Genomic DNA, 19,778 nt, shown 5'->3' with positions numbered 1-19,778 from the left:
AGGAAGATCAAAATCCCTCCCACCTAAGCCAAGGACATTCTACTCTATTGTTGATATCAGAGGCTGAGGGAGGGAGAAAAAAAAAAGGATTTAGCTGAAAGAAGCAGAGGCCCAGAAGATGCTAGATAGGGAGATGCGGCATAGCTTATCTCTGCCCACCTCTACAGGGTAGTTAACACCTTCTGTGCGTCCTGTGACTACTGGTAAAGTGAAAACTGCTTGCCTGAATGACAGCTGTTATATATCAGCAAGACCTGTCCAATTACCAACAACCTAGCTCTTACTTGGCTTAAAATCTGATCTAACTGTAATTATTTAATTATACTTGAGGTTGCCTGGATTGAGAGGAAGAGGGATCGGCTTTATCCCCATTGAGTGGAAAGGCAAATAAAGTTATCACTTCCGTCCTGATCAGATGCAGCAGGATCCAGTAACTCTTTTGGGGTTATACCATGCCCAGCACAATGTGGGCACAATACTGGCTAGGTAAATCTCAAAACTATTAGACTTCCTAATAATTCTGATGCCATTATATCCTAGAAGATTATAGTATAAATTTGATCTCACCAAGAAGCTGAGAAGAAAATTCACAACTTTGCAAAGCAATGACAAGCTCCTTCCCAAGGCCTGCCAGCTGCTCACAATCTCACCATCTGACAAAAACATTATCTTGCACACACTTAGACCTCCGCAGACATACTGACTTACGAAAATGGTAAGACTTTCCACGTGAATAAAGCTTTGTATTTTTCAAAGCACTTTCTCATTTTGATCCTTTCAATAATCCTGTGAGGTGTAAGGATCAAATGTTAACTCCATTTTGCAAATAAAGGTGGATTGCCCAAGGGCACATGGCTAGTATAATGGCAGAGCTGACATTAGAACTCACATAACCAGACTCCTACATAAGGAGTCTTTTTATTAAACCTCACTGTCTTGCAGAAACAATCAATCATCTTCATAGGAGAGGTCAGAGAAAGGACAGAGAGCAAGCTTATCTAAAATTCTCTGAGACTTGCTGCCTGCTGATTAGCGTGATCTTATCACAGGTGAGCCATCTTTTCAAAAGTAAAAAAACTCAATCTCATGTCTAGAGTGCTGGAAATAAATTTCCCTTGCAATGAAAAGAACAGCATGAGATTTTAAAAAAGAAAAAGTACCATTTGCTCACAAAACCTTTTAAGGTGTTTTCAGCCTCGTTATTCTGCTAAGCTGGTAGCAACATGTAATGTCAAGAATCTTGCCAACTATTCTAGTGGAAGGGCTAACTATGGAAAACTGGGGATATAATGGGCCTTCCCATTCCTGCTTGACTAACCTCTAACCAGAGCTGTCGCCCATCCAGTTCAGTTGGGCTGCTTTCAGTGGTGGCAAAATACTGCATGCCATCCAGAAGGCAAGTCCAGGACGTCTTCTGCTTCAGTGTATCACCATACCAGGCTGGATGATGTTGGCACTGCAGGAGCTGGGCTTTGGCAGCTGACACGATGACACAGCCTTCTGTCTCTGCTCCTCGAAGAACCATCTACGCCAGAGATAAAAGCAAAGTCACAGCACTAGGGACACCAAAGATGAGAAGGTTAGTGAATGGAGTGCACCAGCCACTACAGCTGGGTCTAATTCTGGTTTACTGAGTAAACTCTACTGACTTTTAGACATGGAAGGGGTTATTCATGATACCTTCTGGAAGGAATAATTTTTTGGAACTCATTCTACCCATTCTTATTTGGAGGTGAAGGAAAGGTAAACTAGCCCACTATTGGGGGTGCTCTGATAAAGAGATGGTACCTGGCAGTTGACCAGTTCGATAAGGCAGTTTCGGTTATATATGTCATCCGTCTGGCAGGCAGCAATACCACACAACTGGTCACTCACACCTGACTCTTCTTCTGTGAAAACTACAAACCTATCTGTCTCCTCAATCAGTTTCTGCAGCATGTAGGCGCCTGGGAGGGAAACAGGAAGTGGGGAAAGGTCACGGTCTCAAAGGGAAAGAGAACACATCCAGGACAAAACTAATCTTCCTTCAATTTCTCTGGCTAGGAAAGGGTTAGAATATATCCTTCCCAATCTGAAATCCTACTTTGTTGCCCTTCCCCACCCAAGGGTGAAATATGGGTTGTCATTTCCCCCCTCATTTTAAAAAATAAATTTTAACAAAAGTAAGATTGATAGTAGAAATTTAGAAATGCAAGGTAAATAGTGGTACTTTTTCTCTTAGATATAACCACCTCTGGGTTACTCTAGGATATTTTTTCTTTCCTACTTTGTTTCTTTTATTTTTCATTTCATATTATCTTACATGCTGTTTTTTGTTGACCACCAATTTCCACATGAAACACTCCCTTGGCTTCAGTGCCACATGTTCTCCTAGTCTGCTTCTTCCTCTGACTACACGTCCTTACCCCCTTCCTTCTCCCAGCTCTTTGAAATAAATGTCTCCGAAGGTCTATCCTTGGCCATATTTCCTTCTTTTTCCTGCTCTTTCCCTTAATAGTACTTCTTCTTTTTTTTTTTTTTTTAAGATTTATTTATTTATTTAATTCCCCCCCTTCCCCTGGTTGTCTGTTCTTGGTGTCTATTTGCTGCGTCTTGTTTCTTTGTCCGCTTCTGTTGTCGTCAGTGGCACAGGAAGTGTGGGTGGCGCCATTCCTGGGCAGGCTGCTCTTTCTTTTCACGCTGGGCGGCTTTCCTCACGGGCGCACTCCTTGCGCGTGGGGCTCCCCCACGCGGGGGACACCCTTGCGTGGCACGGCACTCCTTGCGCGCATCAGCGCTGCGCATGGCGCGCTCCACACGGGTCAAGGAGGCCCGGGGTTTGAACCGCGGACCTCCCATATGGTAGACGGACGCCCTAACCACTGGGCCAAAGTCCGTTTCCCCCTTAATAGTACTTCTGAATCCAAATTCTATCTATGCCACTTACTGGATTGTGACCTTGGGCTATGTCTCAGTTTCCTTTTCTATAAAGTAATAGTAACTATCTCATAAGGTTGTTGTAAGATTTGGGATAATATATACAAGTATTTAGCAGAGTACCTGCCCAGTAAGCAATTATTATTTATCCCTTTGGCATTAACTCTTAGCTTTATGTCGAAACTCTCAAAGCTGTATTTCTAATCCTAAGCTTTAAGACCCTCATTTCCAGCTGTTTGTTAGACATTACCTATTGCCCTATTAGCACCACAAAATCAGCATTTCCAAATCTGAACTCAACAACCCAACACCTCCCAAAACCTGTTTAGTTCTGACTCTCCTATTTCTATACTATTTCTATACTATTGCTGCCATCACATCAGTTACCAGGCTCAAAACCTCAGCCACTGTTGCTTTCCCTCTGTTTTAACCCCTTATTCCAACCAGTTACCAAATCTTCTAAAGTCTGTATATACAATCATTTTCCTATCCCTACCCTCATCTCCATTCCCACTACCTCTACCTAGTTGAGGTCCTCCTTGCCTCTTGTTGAGACAAACATAATAGTTTCCTAACTTGTCTCCCCACCTCCAATCTCTTCCTTTCTTCAATCTTCCTACGCACCACTGCCAGATTTATCTTCCTAAAAGTAAAACTCTAATGATGACACATCTCTATTCAAAAACCTTCAGTAGTTCATCATTACTTACCGAATAAGGACTAAAATCTCCTAAGCCCTGTATAAAAGGCCTTTGATGAGCTTCCTCCACTTCCCTTTCAATGCTTTTCTCTTACTACTCTCCTTTAGTTACACTCTGTGCCAACCGAAACAGACTGTCCACTCATTCACTCCTGAACATATTGAGCTTTCCCAGCTCCACTCCAACTCAAGTTATTCCTTCTGCCTGCAATGTCTTCCCCTCCCCATTTCCACATGTTCAGAGCATACCAAGCCTTCAAGGACCAGCTAAAAATGCTGTTTTCTCAACAAACTGTTTCCTGGTCACACTCCAGTCAAGAACAAGTCCCATATTCCTTCATTTCCCTCTTTCTTGTGGTATTTATCACTTTTCATCTTGTTCTCAAACTCACAATAAACTTGCATGCCTCTGTACTTGTTATTCCTTCTCCCTAAAATGCCCTCTCTTCTTTTTTGCTTGTCAAACTCTTACTCATCTTTCAAGACCCATCTCTCTCTATTTTATTTGAGGCACCAGGGCCAAGGATTGAACCCAGGACCTCATATGTGAGAAGTGGGCATTCAACCACTGAGCCACATCAGTTCCCCAAGATCCATCTCAATTATAATCTTCTCTTAGACATCCCTACACTGATTTAAATGCTTTCTTCTGTGGGCTTTCACAGCAACCTTGAACATTTTTTAAAAAACAAATCAATTTTATTGATACATAATAATAAAGCACACGATTCATCCAAAATGGACAATCAATGGTATTTGTTATAAACACACAGTTGTATACTTATCAATTCAATCATTATTAGAACATTTTCATTTCATCATCTCTCTATGCTTCCCCTGCCATACACAGCTGCTATTCTGTTTCTCTCTAGTTTATTTGTATTTATATTTTGTATAGATGGAGTCAAGCAATATGATTGCTTGTGTCTAATTTCTTGTGTCGATTTTCTTTCCCTTAGTGTACTTCCTTTTTTTTTTTTTACCCTTACTGGAAGATTATTAATATATTAATATATTCTACTGTCCATAGTTTGCTTTGGTTGCACTTTGCCTGATATTAACATCTTGTAACATTAACATACATTTGTTCGGTTTCAAAGAAAAAGTCTTACATATACAATATTACCTATATTCATATTTCACATGAAGTTTCACTGTTATACAGTCCCATGTTGCAGTTTTTAGCTCTTCCTAGTAATATACATGACCTTAGACTTCCCCTTTCAACCCGTCATACCCATATAATAGCACTACTAGTTACAAACACTATGATGTGCTTTCACCATTTCTATTGATTTCCAAAGATTAACAACCTTTTTACCAATTCTGCACAGAATTCTTATAAAGCATTTTCATAATCAAATTATAATTTACAATTCTTTCTCCCTATTAATCTCTACACTTCTCACCTGTATTTCCAAATGCTGGGTCACGTCTGGTACATTATAAGCTCTCAATGAGGCTAAAATGAACGAATGAGTGACTGAGTGAATGAATGAACTAAATCTTAGCTCATACTAGGGATAAGCTTATTGAGGCAAGTAGAATGTCTTATATTCTATATCTCCCACTGAACCTAGGGCAGTGCTTTATGCTGGCTACTCAATAAATGTGTTTTTGTTTTTTTTAATATTGGTATTTGGCTTTTACTTTCATAATAGTTGGATTTTTTCATTAGCATGAGATTTTTATTCTAAATATATGTAATCATTTAAAATTAGTAATACAGAAAATAATGAAGAAGTAAAAAAACACAACACGTTTGAAACACATAAATATATTTTGACTGGACAAACTAATTCATCAAAACACAAAACAATTCTCTAATCCTTTGCTTCTTTTCCTTACCCATCCTCTTTTACTCTATTGTTCCTTCCTGACCCTCTTCTCCTGACCACAATATTAGACCTTTTAATGACCCCACATTTTTACAATATAAGACTTAGGTGGCCTAATAAGGAAAAATAGTGGTTTCATCTCTATACCTAAATGGAGCCAGCCAAGATTCAGTATTTCTCAAGCTCCCTTCCAACCCCATGTCCATGTTCTATGCCTAACCCTATAGTCTCATCTCTCTCAGCTTACCTCCAGATGACCCCTTATCAGGCAGTCCACTGAAGCTGGGAGTGTTGACGCGAGCTGGGGCTGGAGCACTGGTCAGGACACCCCGCTTTGGCTTTTTGGTTGACATCTGGGGATCAATCTTTAACCCCTTCAGGGCCTCAGTAGAGAGATTACGTTTGAGTACAGCAGCCTTTTTATAGCCATCATATAAACCAAAGGCAATGTCCCGATTGGTGGTTGTCCAGGAAGCCCGTAAATCTACCAGGTGCAGCTGATGTGTATGAAAGGCAGGATCCCCATCCCGAATAGAGAGCACCTAAGAAACAGGAAAAGGATCTCAGGGTAGCATGGAAATTCTCCCCATTGCTCCTGAAGCACAAATGTAGAGATAAGAGAATAAACTTGTTGAATGAAAAAGCTGATCTGAGGGAGACAGAGAGACCCTGAAGAAAGAAAAACTAAGTGATCTTAGCTTATGCATTAGATTACACCTTAACTATTTCCACTATATTTATTTTATTTATTTCTCTCCCTTCCCATCCCCCCCAGTTGTCTTTCTCTGTGTCCATTTGCTGCGTGTTCTTCTTTGTCCGCTTCTGTTGTTTTCAGCGGCATGGGAATCTGTGTCTCTTTTTGTTGCGTCATCTTGCTGTGTCAGCTCTCCGTGTGTGCAGCGCCATTCCTGGGCAGGCTGAACTTTTTTGTGCTGGGTGGCTCTCCTTATGGGGTGCACTCCTTGAGTGTGGGGGTCCCCTATGCGGGGGGCACCTGTGTGGCAGGGCACTCCTTGCGCACATCAGCACTGAGTGTGGGCCAGCTCCACACGGGTCAAGGAGGCCCAGGGCTTGAACCGCGGACCTCCCATGTGGTAGACGGACGCCCTATCCATTGGGCCAAGTCCGCTTCCCCCCACTATATTTAAATAACTGAAAGAATTTCAACTTAAAACCCTACCCTAAATGGAAAAAAAAAGTCAGTACCAAATAAAGTACTAAGAAAAAAGTTTTAATCTTTTTCCTAAAGGACAAGAAACTATCTTTAGAAGGAGAGGGAGGAAAGGAATTTTTCAAAGAAAGAGTAGCTGACATTCCTAGCCCAAATGAGTGCATCATAAAGTAATGACATATATGCTCCTGTTGGCTTGGGATATAGTTAGGGATTAGCTTGAAACTAAAACAAATGAGGTAGAAAAGAGACTATGTCAAGTGGTACCTCCTCAGCCGTGCGACTGCTGTGCCTCTGGTAGGTGAGGGAGGACAGACTTAGCAGGTGGGTCTTTGTTACCAAGGGATCAAGGCAGTGATCAGCATTCTCTTCAGTGGGTGAGGCCATCAGATGAACAGTCACCTGACTCAGGTCACTCACCATCTGGGTCACACTCCATTCAGAGATAAGACGCCGCATCACTGTGCCAGCTGAGAAAAAAAGGCACACAGAGCCCACGTGGAGCAGTACATAGAATAGTGTGGGGCCGAAATGAAGAGGGGAATGTGATTGAGGAAAGCAAAAAGGACAAGTAGTTAGGCTAGGAGAAACAAAGGGAATCTTTCACCCTTACCTTGAGGTATAAGCCGCTGAGTCCCTCGAGTGAAGACATGGCCCTGACTACACTCAATCTGGATGCCCCGTTGCTGGGCAAATGAGGCCCAATAATGTACCTGGCAGCAAGACAGCATAAAATTGAATGAGGATGGCATGAGAAGGATAACTAAGAGAGACCAAATATGGAAAGAGAGATGAGAATAAGACTGACAGCAAGGGATAGGGCACAGGCCCGGAAAATAGACAAAACAAGAAAACAAGGGAAGGGGAACATAACTAAAGAGTCAGCAGGGAAATCAGAGCCTGACCTGCAGCTGGGGAAAGAGTGCAGTATAGGAAAGCTGCTTGTAGTGCTGGCCAAGTTTCTTCTTGCTGGGTTTCAGGTTATTGAAGAGCTTTCCCCTACAGATAGGCCTTGTAACACTAGTCCAAGTTGCCCAGAAGTTTTGCATCCAGCGCAGGGTACTACTATATAGCAGAATTCGGGGCTGAGACATTGCTGAAAAGGAATGGATAGACATTTCCTGGCTGTGGTTGGAACACAAAGGCAAAGCTAAAATCCTTCCCTAGCTTCAGGTTTTAGAGGTTTAAAAACCCAAACATCACCCAACCTCATATTCAGTACCCTAAAAGCCTCTTCTCCCAAAGATCCAAGCTCTTTGCTTTCTCTGACCCTCAAAAGTCCCAACCAACCCTTCCCCAAAAAAGGTCCTAACCCAAGTCCTCCCCTGCCCTTTTCCTATCCCCTACCAGAGGGTCAAACTGAAGCCTTCAGGGTCCAGACCCATCCTCCCAGCCCTCCCTCCCCATTGCCCCAAGTCCAAGCCTCACTCCCACTGTGCTGAGTCAGATCCATCTTGATAGAGAGATTGAGGTTCTCAGAGCGAAAGGCCCGGTAGGAGTCATGGAGCTGGCCCAGGGGCACCTCAGGCAGGAACTCTGGGGCCCGGAGAGTGACACCATGGTGATCATGGGGGTTCCCATGGCACAGCCACTGCAGGTCCAGTGTCATGCAGAGGTCAGGAAGGTGAAGGAAGCAGCAGTCGTCATACCTGCCTCACAATGGAGCCCCGGCCCTCAGGGCCCTGATCATTTGCCTCCCCTCAGCTTTTCCCCCCTCCCTCCACCATGAGTCCCCCATCCCACTGAGGCCCCACCCATCACTCCACTCACTTGGAGGCTGTTCTCACGTTGATATCCAAGTCACCTTTGAACACAAACTGACCAGGTTTCCAATGGAAAGATAGGTGGCTCCACTCCCAGTGCATATTTTCAGTTGTATTGTATGGATCCTATAACCAGCCCAATAATTTGGTGAGATATGGGTAAGAGAACCATTCTCATCCCCCAAGTCAGAATCTTTCTCTTTTCCCCTATCTGCTGTACCAGGCTCCAACCATACTATCCTCACAGGAAAAGACTTCTTGGGACCCCTCACCTCAGTAGCCAGCTGGTGCAGATTTGCTTGTTCAATGTCCATGTGCCAGTCCCCATGGAATAGAAGACGGCTCTTGTCCCACCAAGGCAAGGGGAGGCTGGGGTCAGCTGAGGGCTTGGTCAAGAGGTCTACACACTGGCCAATCAGTGTCCAGGCTGGATCCCAGCATGGGCCCCACACCACTGTGTACTGGAAGATTTCCGCTGGGGTAGAGAAGCAAAGGCTACAACTTGTTACACAACCTCACCCCTCTCTTCCTCCTTTACTGTAGTAGAAAGGCCTCAGCTCAGCTCCCCCTCCCGTCCACCAGTGATCACAAATATCCCTTAGCCAAACCAACTGCCCTCTTCTACTCACAGTGGAAGTCATGGTAGAACTTGAGTGGGGGCATGTTCCTCTCTACTGCCACATTACCCCATGGAAGCCCCAAGTGTAGGACTTGACGCCGACGGGAGCAAGGCTGACCACTCTGTTCAGTGCCCGCAAGGCGACCCATCAGCCGCCAGTCACGAATCTCAAAGAGGTATCGGGGATAGTCTCTGATCCGAACTGTTATAGGGAGCATATACACTGCTACTCAGAGAGCTGTCTCAGCACTCTCAGGCTTTTTTTTTTTTCATGCCACTACTTTTACCCATCTACATTTACAAGTTGACTTAGACAATGAAGGCTAACAGTTGTTAGTAAAGCTGAAAAAGGGCATGGAGACCCTGAAGCAGAAAATGAGGGCCATAGCACCAATATTCAAGAGCCACACTAACCCTAGAGATGACTGTGTTAGTTGTTCCTTCATGTTAGCCAAGCAGTTTCAGGGTGAAATTCAGGAATAAAGAAAGGGAAGGGAAAGTAACCCCCTCACTCCACCCATCCAAAAACAGTCATAGCTCCCAACATAACCTAGCTCCTCTGTAATGAATCACTCAGAGAGCTCCCTGGAACTCAGAAGGGCAGACACCATGCACTGCAAATAAGGGAAGTGCTACTTACCCAAAAAAGTCTTGACACTGCACTTAAGCATGCGACACCACTGAATGACAAGATCCATGCCCTCAGCAGGAAATGGACTACCTGGATCAAGCTCTCGAACCTGCTCAACCACATGCTCAGGCCCATGGAAGGAGGCATCTGCCAGAGCCACCAGCTCTAGCCCTGCCAGGCTCCAAGTGAGCAGTGCCCGGCGCATGGGTGTGTTGCCATAGAGACGACGGGAGCGCTGGATGTAGATTTCAATGTTTTTCCGTTCCAAAGAGGCATAGAGTTCCTCAATTTTGCGAGCTGGCAATAACTCCCCATGTTGCTTCCTAAGGGCAGCCACTTTGGCATCCAGCAGCTGCAGTCTTTTAGCACTCTCCTTACTTTCATCTTTCATCAGTTCATAGTTGTCACGAAGTTTCACCTCAAAAATGTCATCCAGGAAGACCCATGAGAAGTGCTGAATCTTTAAGAGCAGATCAGGTGGAAGGGGGGCAGGATTTGGAATGGCCTGAGCACAGGTCCCTTGATGCAGCCCCTTCAGCCATTTCTGAACTCCCACAGCCTCATCCAGAGTTCTAGAAAAGTCATACTGATAAGGAAACTCCACTGAGACTGAGCCCAGGGAGAGGAGCCAAACACGGTTCCGGAGGGTCCGCAGTGCAGGGAAGGGGTTCCGGTGAAGGATCATCTCCTCCAGCTCAGGTAGCAGCTGCACCTCTACCTCCTTGAAGTTGAAGACACTATTACCATCAAAGCCAGCAGCCAGTTCTGGGCAGTAAGCCTGAAGTGAACCTCCATGTCGGCTCAGGGACACACTCTCTGCAGCCAAGGTAATGAACTTGTCCTCAGCCACAAAAGCTGTCAGCTTGGCTGTGCTCACCTCTAGTGTCAGATTCAGAAGCCGCTTTGCGGGGGATGGCTCGGGGGCACGGCCTTCTGGCTCTGAAGTGGTCTCCAGAGTCTCTCGTGCAAGAGATGGAACAATTTTAGGGAACAGGGTGGATCTTAGTAGATCTCGACACTGTAAAGTGGCCATGACATGCTGGTACAGGTACATGTGATCTGGGGGGCTCCAGAGTAGAGTCAGCCCTGTACCACACTGAACCTTTTGGGAACAAGAGAAAATTATTTGTTAATTACCATGTCTCAGATCAGTAGATAAAGCAGGGATTAATATGCTTGTATAACTGGCTCAAGAACCATCTCCACCTAGAAGTCCCTCCTAAGTAACCACATTAATTCTTCCCTTGTTTTGTTCCCCTGGCACTAATATGCTGAACTAACCATTCTATATTTTACACTTAAGAGCATTTTTAAGTTCTTATTAGATTCTAGTTTTTTGGTATCCACCAGAGTATTTGAAGTGTATATACAGCAAGTACTCAATAATTCATTTGGCTTTACTGTTTCCTCTCATGAATGATCTTTCCATAATAGTCACATTCTGTCTAGTAACCACTATAACAATCAATTTGAAAAGTTTCATGCATTGCTTATATCTTGACTTAATTCTTAAAAAGGTAATATAAAAAGTACTGACCATACAAATCCATATAGTATTTGATTTGTATGAAAATTATGCCCTAAGGAAGGAAGTAGATCCTTGTCAATCTGAAAAACAAACTCAGTTCTGAATACCTGAGTGGACAGAAGGAATTAAAATTCTAGGATGGAAAAATCCCTCAAGTTCCAGCCTCTGAAAAGGAAACTCTCCAGTTCCCAAAGGAAGGTGAAGTCTAACAAACAGGAAGATACCTCATCCTCCTCCTAAGAGGGTCCCATGTCCATCTGATACCCTAATGAGAAAGATATTAGGTAGTCTCCCAAAACTTGCAATCCATCTTCAGATGTCTTCCAGCCCATTGACGAACTGAGTGCTTCATCAAAATGATACCAGATTGGGAAATGGACTTTGGCCCAGTGGTTAGGGCGTCCATCTACCATATGGGAGGTCCGCGGTTCAAACCCCAGGCCTCCTTGACCCGTGTGGAGCTGGCCATGTGCAGCGCTGATGCGCGCAAGGAGTGCTGTGCCATGCAAGGGTGTCCCCCGCGTGGGGGAGCCCCACGCGCAAGGAGTGCGCCCGTGAGGAAAGCCGCCCAGCGTGAAAAGAGAGAGCAGCCTGCCCAGGAATGGCGCCGCCCACACTTCCCGTGCCACTGATGACAACAGAAGCGGACAAAGAAACAAGACGAAGCAAATAGACACCAAGAACAGACAACCAGGGGAGGGGGGGAAATTAAATAAATAAATAAATCTTTAAAAAAAAAAAAAAAAAAAAAATGATACCAGATTATAATACTAATGTTATTACATCAATTGGTTTTCAAATTCTGAACCAACTTTGCATTTGGGGCATAAACTCCGTTTGCTCACAACATTATATCTTTTATGTAATGCTGGATTTGATTTTTTATTATTTTATTAAGGATTTTTGCATGCATGTTCATAAGAATATTGGTCTGTTGTATTCTTTTTTTTTTTTAAAGATTTATTTATTTCTCCCCGCTTCCCCCACCCCAGTTGTCTGCTCTCTGTGTCCATTCGCTGTGTGTTCTTCTGTGATCTCTTCTATACTTATCAACGACACCGGGAATCTATGTTTCTTTTTGTTGCGTCATCTTGTTATATCAGCTCTCCACGTGTGCGGTGCCATTCTTGGGCAGGCTGCACTTTCTTTCGCACTGGGCAGCTCTCCTTACGGGGTGCACTCCTTGCGCATGGGGCTTCCCTATGCGGGAGACACCCCTGCGTGGCAGGGCACTCCTTGCGTGCATTAGCACTGCACATGGGCCAGCTCCACACGGGTCAAGGAGGCCCGGGGTTTGAACCACGGACCTCCCATGTGGTAGACGGATGCCCTATCCACTGGGCCAAGTCCCCTTCCCGGTCTGTTGTATTCTTTCCTTGTCTAGTGTTGGCATTAGTGGAATACTGGCTTCACAAAATGAGCTGTTGTTTCTTCCTGCATTTTCTAAAAGAGTTTGCATAAGTGTTATCTCATTCTTCTTTGTGGGAAGGATGTTGATAACAATTTCATTAATCGATACAGGTATTCATATTTCTAATTTCTTGTATCCTTGTAATAATTTGTATTTTTCATGAAATTTGTCCACTTCTTCTAAATTGTTATAAAGGTGCCTAAAACATTCCAAATAATAGTAGTAATAATAAAGCCCTTTATTTTTTTTAGTGATAAATACTGAAATATCTATAGTTGAAATTATATAGTTCTGTATCTGCTGCCAAATAATCCCAGTGCCAGGGGTGGGGAGGACCGGCAGGAATATAGCGAAAACAAGACTGGCAGTGATTTGATAATCATCGAAGCTCGATATGGATACATGAAAATTTGTATATTCTCTCTAGTTTTATATATATATTTGAAATTCTATTTTTAAAAAAGTTTAAAATGCACAGAATACAGAAAAATAAAAGAATGCCAGGTGTGCTATTTTTCACAAGATGAGATTCACAACATGACTCAATGAAAGGAGAAATGCTCTAAGCCAAAGGAACAACTAATCTAGCCCCACCCTTCCCATAGAAGCATTACCTCTAGAGAGCGGATGCTATTGTGATACGTAATGGAGAGCATGGAGAGGCTGAGCACTGGAGAAGGGATGTCAGGAGCCTTGCAACAGGGCTGCATCTTCTCTGTAACCAATTTCACCAGGGCAAGCACAAGTCCTTGAATACCCACAGTAGAGGTCTCAGCACTGCCCAGGACAGTGAGTGTATCCAGCCGGATCTCTGAAGCACCTAGGACCCAGAAACCACATCAGCCTTGATTCCCAGCTCTCAAATATTAACTGTAGTCCTCACTCTCTTTTCTTACCAATTCCTTTAAGTTCAATTACCTTTAATTCCCACACCTCCCTAAATTCATTCCCCATGTTATAGGGAAATTTTTCCTTTCCCATCTTAACCTAACTACATCTGGCAGGGACAGAGAAGTTCTCTAACTCCTACAAACTTCCAGAGACATATCAGTTACTCTTCAGAAGTAAACACACAAGGAAATACACTACATGGGTCTCATTCTCTTGACCACATCAAGGCTAAGTTATTTTCTTATACAGCTTGCTTAAATACCTTGCCCTTCCTGAGTCTTTAAGAAATATTAAGTCCAACACTATGTAAGACCTTCCAGTATTTCATTCTCCTGATTTAGAAATTTTCCATTTAACTTCATTAAATAAGAAGGAGCAGACTCAACCAGGATAATCTGCTTAGGTTATAAGCTACCCACTTTCAGTATAGCCCCTGTCCCACTTACCCACCAAAGCAGAAAGGGTAAACAAGTTCATGTCCTCCACCTTCAAATCCACCTTCCACAATAATGACACGGACTCCCCAGATGCGATCTCCCTAGAGACAGCTGGTTTGCCAAATTGTGGGCCCATCATGGATAAAATTCGAGAAAGACATTGGGCACAGGTATCTGATGCTTCTACCTGCAGTCCTCGGATGGTGCAGTCAAGAAAGAGGGTATCTGACTGGGTGCTGGACAGACCCAGAGGCTGGTTATAGCTGCCCTAGAAAAGAAGAAGGACCTCATTAGAAGCATGCAGATGCAGTTCTGTAATGCCTGACGAAAACTTAAGAAGGGCCTTCTATCAACAAGGTGCTCAGTGCTCTCAAGCACAGCAGGATGAAGAAGCTGTATGGGGCCCTGTTTGCCGAAACTTTCCGCCTACCTGTAGTGTAAAGGAGTCGAGGACAAGTGCTTCACCCCAAACATGCATATTGGGTGGGTGGGGTGCCCGCTGAATGTGGGAGTCACTGCCCACACGCCAGCAGAGGTGATCCACAGTTAGGACACCCCGTTGATGGATGCTTTGTGGCCTCAAGTGCTGGTAATCTGAACAAGGATGGTAGAAAAGAGGAGTGCTATGGAGCTACTGTGGTCATTAGTTGGACTAGATTCCACTAATGGACAGATTCTTGATCCTTTTCCATCCTGGAGCCTTACCCAGAGAGATGGAATTGAATCCCAAGGCAAAGGGAGGTGTATCTCCAAGCTGAATGGAAATGTTGACATTGGAGATAGAGGTGCTAAAGATGATGGGAGCCAGAATTTGAGGGAAGGTTCTGCACAGAAAAAAGACAACAATGTTTGATAAGGAAAGCAGTGTAGTTTCCTATCATATAACAGATTCCTGAAGCCCTTAAAGTCAGGAAATGAATATTGTGCATGTAATGAATTATATGCTTGGATGTGATTAAAAGAGGAAACTTTACATTGTATATATATTACTAGAAGAAAAGAAAAAAGAAATATAGGACTGTACAACACAGTGACCCCGATGGACTATAATTAACAGTACAATTATAAGAATGTTCTTTCATGAATTGTAACAAATGTATCACACTAATACAAGGTGTTATTAATAGGGTAGTATATGAAAAGTCTGTTTCTTGTGCATGATTTTTCTTTAAACCCACGCCTTCTCTAATTTAAAAAAAAAAAAAGTTTTTTTTAATGAAAAAAAAAGTCAGGGTATGAGTTTAAAGTTTTTTTGTGATTCTTAGGACACGAAGCAACTAAAAAATAAAAAGTTGAACTCATCAGCTCACTGCTACTTCCAATGGTAATCTGTAGGAATCCCAGAAAGATATGTTGAACCATAAGAAATTGCCATTTTCGTAAGTCAAAAATGGTTGAACATCAGCAATATCTTACGAGTCAAACTAGTATAACCAAGAAGAATCAGTTCTAAACCATTTACCTAAGTTCTAAATATGACACAATGTATGCACTACATACAAGAGATATGGCACTGCTGGCTGACCTTATAATCTAAGGCAGACAAGATAGTATTAATCATTTAAGTTCACGCAACAAACATTTATTTTTGTATAAGGAACTGTACTGGCCAATGAGAACACAAAGACAAGGAGAACATGATCCTCCCATCAAGTCTAGTCTAATAGGAAAGACATATAAAATAAGAAAGCTATTGAGACTGAGATATTAGAACTAAGATTTGGATCAAACAAACAAAAACATATTTAGCACAAGATGCCATTCTAAAATGGACCAAAAGAATCTTAGAGAATCTACTTGATAAGAAGGTGACTGAAAAATATAATACTGACCTTTTTTCCCTTTGCTTAATGGATGGACTAAACCCTTGGGTCTCCAGTGCCAACATGTGCAGCCAATGAGAGAATTCCTGGTGCCGGTAATGAATGATACAGGTGTTCAAAATCATGGAGGCTGAGAGGTCAATGGTGGTCACCTGGAAATGAGAAAACCAGTACTGTGGGTCCCATTTTTATTTAATCAATCCTTAATTAAATGATGGAGAGGGCAGAGAAAGGAAAGAGTCCTGAGACCACGGTCATCACACCTGTACACTAGCCTTGAGGGAGTTGAGGCAAACTATGCGCTGGCGGCTCTGGGACAGCAACAACCCATCTGCAAGAGGCCAGAGGGTAGGTCAGAGAACACTGAGAAACCAAAAACAAAACTAGGAGAGGGTCAGAGGTGAAAAAATTGTCACCACTTGTGAGTTGGGGTTATTTTCTCTCGGACTGTTCCCACCTCCCTCTCCCCGGTTACACTGTTAAATTAAGAAAACCATCTAAGAATGGGGGAGGAGAGTGCCTAGTCCTTCCATTTTCCCTCAGTACCAGTATCCCCACCCATGAACCTTCCAGCAGGAGTTCAGTGCTCATCTGTGCCATATCAGAGTTTGCTGTGAAGCTTCTAAGGGGCAGTTGATCCTCATCACGGTGGTAGAGAAACTGCAGCAGCTTCAGCATCCAATTCAAGTGCCTGAACCAGAGAGAGACTCAAGCTCAGAAAGGTGTGGAATGCCATTCTCTTCAGACAGGCTTCCTAATCTCTTTTTCCCACAGGCAAGTCAGTGCAACTAGTAGGCTGTTTATGGAGACCCCAGCATACAGCTCCCACTACCACTCTCCATATCTCTGTGATGACAGATCTCACCTCTTTTGACTATTCATAGATAGCACCACACTGGTGATCTCCATCTTTACCCTGACCCGCTCTGGCAGCTGCTGAAGGAGGTATAGGCCAGGCAGAGTTGGCTCAGCCAAGTTCTCTGTCACCTCTGAAAACATGAATGAATAATATGTTTAACACTCTGAATCCTCTCAAATGCCCTGCCTTCTTTGGTCCAATCCTCTCACACAAAGTAGCTAAACAAATGGTCAAGATTAGGCCACAAAGCAAATATCCGAGAGATCTAGGTATCTGCTATACTTTATCCCCCAGACTAACAACATAAAGAGTATGGGGACAGGTTGGTATGATGGAAAGATTATGGACTTTAGGGACAAACAACTTAAACACCATTTTTATTTTTAACCAGCTGTGTGACCTCCAGCAAGTTACCTAATCTAACCTTCCTAGAACTTAATTCCTGCATCTGTAAAATGCTGGGAGTTTAGTGAGAAAACACATATAAAACACAATGTAATAGTGCCTAATTCATGATAGGTCTCCACTAATCCTTAGTTCCTTTACTTACCACAAGCAAATGACCTATTTTCTCTAGCTAGCTTCAGGGTCAAAGGCCATGGTGAGTAATGACTCACATCTAAATAAGTAGTGAGACTACTATTTTTTTCTACTTCCAAAATTAACACCTGAGAACAGGGCAGCCAAGAAGCTTACTGATTGAGGCTTTACCTGGACAGGGGACAGGCCTGGACACCAAGCTTTGCCCCTGGCACAACAGCTGACTATGGAAGAAGCCTTCATGCAGTTCAGCATTGAGTGTCCACACATCCACAGTGATAGCCTTCAGTTGCCAACTGCTGATGCCCACCTCTAGACACAGATCCAGGGCCAGTGAGAGCTCCACGAGGCAGGTATCCTCCTGTAAGGAGGATAAGCATCCAGAATGTGTATAGAAATTTGGGAGGTTTGGGTCAAAATGTGGTAGTCTGGAACAGTGAACTCTGCCTTGAGGGAAGCCAATAAAGACACAGAATCTAGAATATAAGTCCTAAGCTCCTTCATGCCTTACACCAAGGAGGGAATGAGGCATTTGAATGACCATGATATACTCACCAATTGGCCACTCTTTAAAACTTTGCTGTTGATCCGACTTAGGCTCACCTGACAGTCTAGCCTGGGAAAGGAAAAATATTAGCACATTTGGTTCTTTTCCTTGTCATTTACCTCCAATCAAGCTGTGCTGGCTGGAAGGAACAAGGTGAGCAGAAGTGTCTAAGTTTAGCCTCTCCTCAAATTGCACAGAATGACAATCTAAACACCTTGTTAAAGAGACCCTGACATCCATCTATCCTGAAGCAAAGCAAATCTTCTTCTAACCAATGCTTACCTTTTCCCATCACTATCCAGAAGAAAGCTGCTTCTACTGATCTGAATATGCCACAAGGACTCAGAGGTAGCCACCTTGAGAACCATGATGTTTATAGATTCTACATGAATGGAGAATAGCTGGAAGAAACAAAAATGAACAATAATAAATGTCAGGGTACCACCCTTTCTTGCTGAGAAAGAACAGAAAGTGAGAAGTAGTTCTTAGCATTCTGTCCCCCAAAATAGTAGAAAAGTCCATCCACAACTCCAAAGCCAGCCATCCCTAGTATATCCAGGAAAGTCAGAAAAGTCATCTCACCTGGCAGAAGATCTTCAATAAAGATGGGCTAAAGGATAGCTCCTTTTGATCCACCCCAGTGCCCTGGGAGAATGGGGCAGACAGGCCAGAAACCTTCTGTAGGTCAGTTCTGATCCGCACCTCCCCAAAGCACAATGCCACATAGTGTCTGCCAATAAAGAGACCTCACTGTCACCAGGTCCATCCCTTTCATAGCAGTCCCCTCCTCACCCACACATTCATTCTCCCATCACGCCTAGAATTAGCTCAAATCGCAGTGGAGAGTCTCAGAGCAGTTGTCAATATCTGCCTCACAAATTAATAGTACCCAGGCTAATAAGGATAACTCAGCAAGAACGAAACTCCCTCCTTAGGCTGTGAGGCCTCTGTAATAGAATTCCACTCTGCAAACCCCAACCCCTAAATATTCCCCAAGAGGGTAACTGAGGCTATAGGATACTCACGGCAGATCATGGCTAAGTAGTTTGCTGGAAATCCACAGGCTATCGATTTCCTAAAACAGTGTAGGAGAAGACTTTGTACACTAGCTGCTAGGTAAACCACGAGCAGCTAAGCCAGGAAAGGTTCTGGGTCATAGAAGAAAAGAGAGTGCTATAGGCCCTTTCACTAGATATACCTTGTTCCATTTCCACTGGCTTTTCTCCTCAGCATTTCAGCACTGGGCTATCATACTCCTCATGATGATGTTAGTTGAACTTGCTTAGAATTTCTCTTTTATGAGTATGCTACCCTTTTCCTCTCTTAAATTAGAACAGTAAGTTCTTCTCTTTCCTCTGTTATCTTTCTTCTGTGCTTTCCTAGTGTATCTCTCTTACGTACCTTGGACACTCTCTACCCTACCAACATTTTTAACTAACCAAGTTGCATTAGCCTCAGTGTTCCACACTAGGTCCAAGATGATTTAGGCAAAGAGATGGCAAGGCCAGGGTTAACTAGAAAAGCCATCCAGGATTTAAAAGAAACAAAAAGGAAATTAAAAGTTGAGATTCAGCTGCACCACCCTGACATACACATCCAGAGAGTTCTCCAGGACTCACCGCTGTTTGTTGGTGCTGCTGAAATTTAAGACTGACATTATGGATCCAAAAAAAGCCGAAGGAGCCAATCTTCAACTCTGCCTGCAGCTTCCTCTGACACCACTTAGTGGCCAACTGGACCAAAAGCCACCTGCAGAAAACTCCTTATGAGTTCACAGGACCCCCTCCCAATTATGGCTTCCCACACCCCTCCCCTTGCTGGTCCTGGAAGGCCTTGCAAAGGTCATGTACTAAAGCTGGACAGTCGTAGGTAACTCTCCTATCTCCCAAAACATAGTCAGCCACACTGATAGTGACCCGAGCATTGGAGGGGCTTCTCCACCCAAATGAAACCAAACTAGATTCTACCCTGTGAGTTGAGGATAAAGAGAGCAACCCGTCAAAACCTCAGACAGAGGTAGGGAGAAGAGGCCTCAACACAGTCGAAACAGAGGGCCCGCTCAGACGTGACAGGTATGCCATCACACATTCCCCAGATGGTCTGT

At 43.6% G+C, this 19,778-nt stretch overlaps 1 protein-coding gene across 3 annotated transcripts in view; it reads right to left on the bottom strand.

Moving 5' to 3' along the window:
* The window catches only part of BLTP2 (bridge-like lipid transfer protein family member 2), a 28,388-nt gene that overhangs the window by 7,826 nt on the left and 784 nt on the right, over positions 1–19,778 (bottom strand). The window contains exons 2-26 of one of the 3 annotated variants that reach the window (XM_071210477.1): positions 19,294–19,423; positions 18,700–18,749; positions 18,257–18,404; positions 17,957–18,075; positions 17,683–17,743; positions 17,299–17,488; positions 16,594–16,717; positions 16,287–16,419; positions 15,992–16,059; positions 15,738–15,880; positions 14,611–14,729; positions 14,336–14,499; positions 13,915–14,173; positions 13,192–13,397; positions 9,648–10,740; positions 9,018–9,209; positions 8,661–8,863; positions 8,396–8,514; positions 8,054–8,274; positions 7,531–7,721; positions 7,239–7,338; positions 6,893–7,095; positions 5,702–5,996; positions 1,789–1,946; positions 1,319–1,525 (exon numbers count right to left, since the gene is read on the bottom strand). In XM_071210477.1, the coding sequence (XP_071066578.1) occupies positions 1,319–1,525; positions 1,789–1,946; positions 5,702–5,996; positions 6,893–7,095; positions 7,239–7,338; positions 7,531–7,721; positions 8,054–8,274; positions 8,396–8,514; positions 8,661–8,863; positions 9,018–9,209; positions 9,648–10,740; positions 13,192–13,397; positions 13,915–14,173; positions 14,336–14,499; positions 14,611–14,729; positions 15,738–15,880; positions 15,992–16,059; positions 16,287–16,290 (3,945 nt within the window). In that variant the 5' untranslated portion in view covers positions 16,291–16,419; positions 16,594–16,717; positions 17,299–17,488; ... (3 more) ...; positions 18,700–18,749; positions 19,294–19,423. Of the gene's footprint in view, positions 1–1,318; positions 1,526–1,788; positions 1,947–5,701; positions 5,997–6,892; positions 7,096–7,238; positions 7,339–7,530; positions 7,722–8,053; positions 8,275–8,395; positions 8,515–8,660; positions 8,864–9,017; positions 9,210–9,647; positions 10,741–13,191; positions 13,398–13,914; positions 14,174–14,335; positions 14,500–14,610; positions 14,730–15,737; positions 15,881–15,991; positions 16,060–16,286; positions 16,420–16,593; positions 16,718–17,298; positions 17,489–17,682; positions 17,744–17,956; positions 18,076–18,256; positions 18,405–18,699; positions 18,823–19,293; positions 19,424–19,778 lie in introns of all 3 variants that reach the window. The other 2 variants (XM_023585613.3, XM_071210476.1) reach the window with 2 other exon arrangements.

Source organism: Dasypus novemcinctus, chromosome 21 (genome assembly GCF_030445035.2).
Source record: "Dasypus novemcinctus isolate mDasNov1 chromosome 21, mDasNov1.1.hap2, whole genome shotgun sequence".
NCBI lineage: Eukaryota > Metazoa > Chordata > Mammalia > Cingulata > Dasypodidae > Dasypus > Dasypus novemcinctus.
Note: the sequence above shows the minus strand (reverse complement) of the source record. Positions and strands in the feature narration are given on the sequence as shown.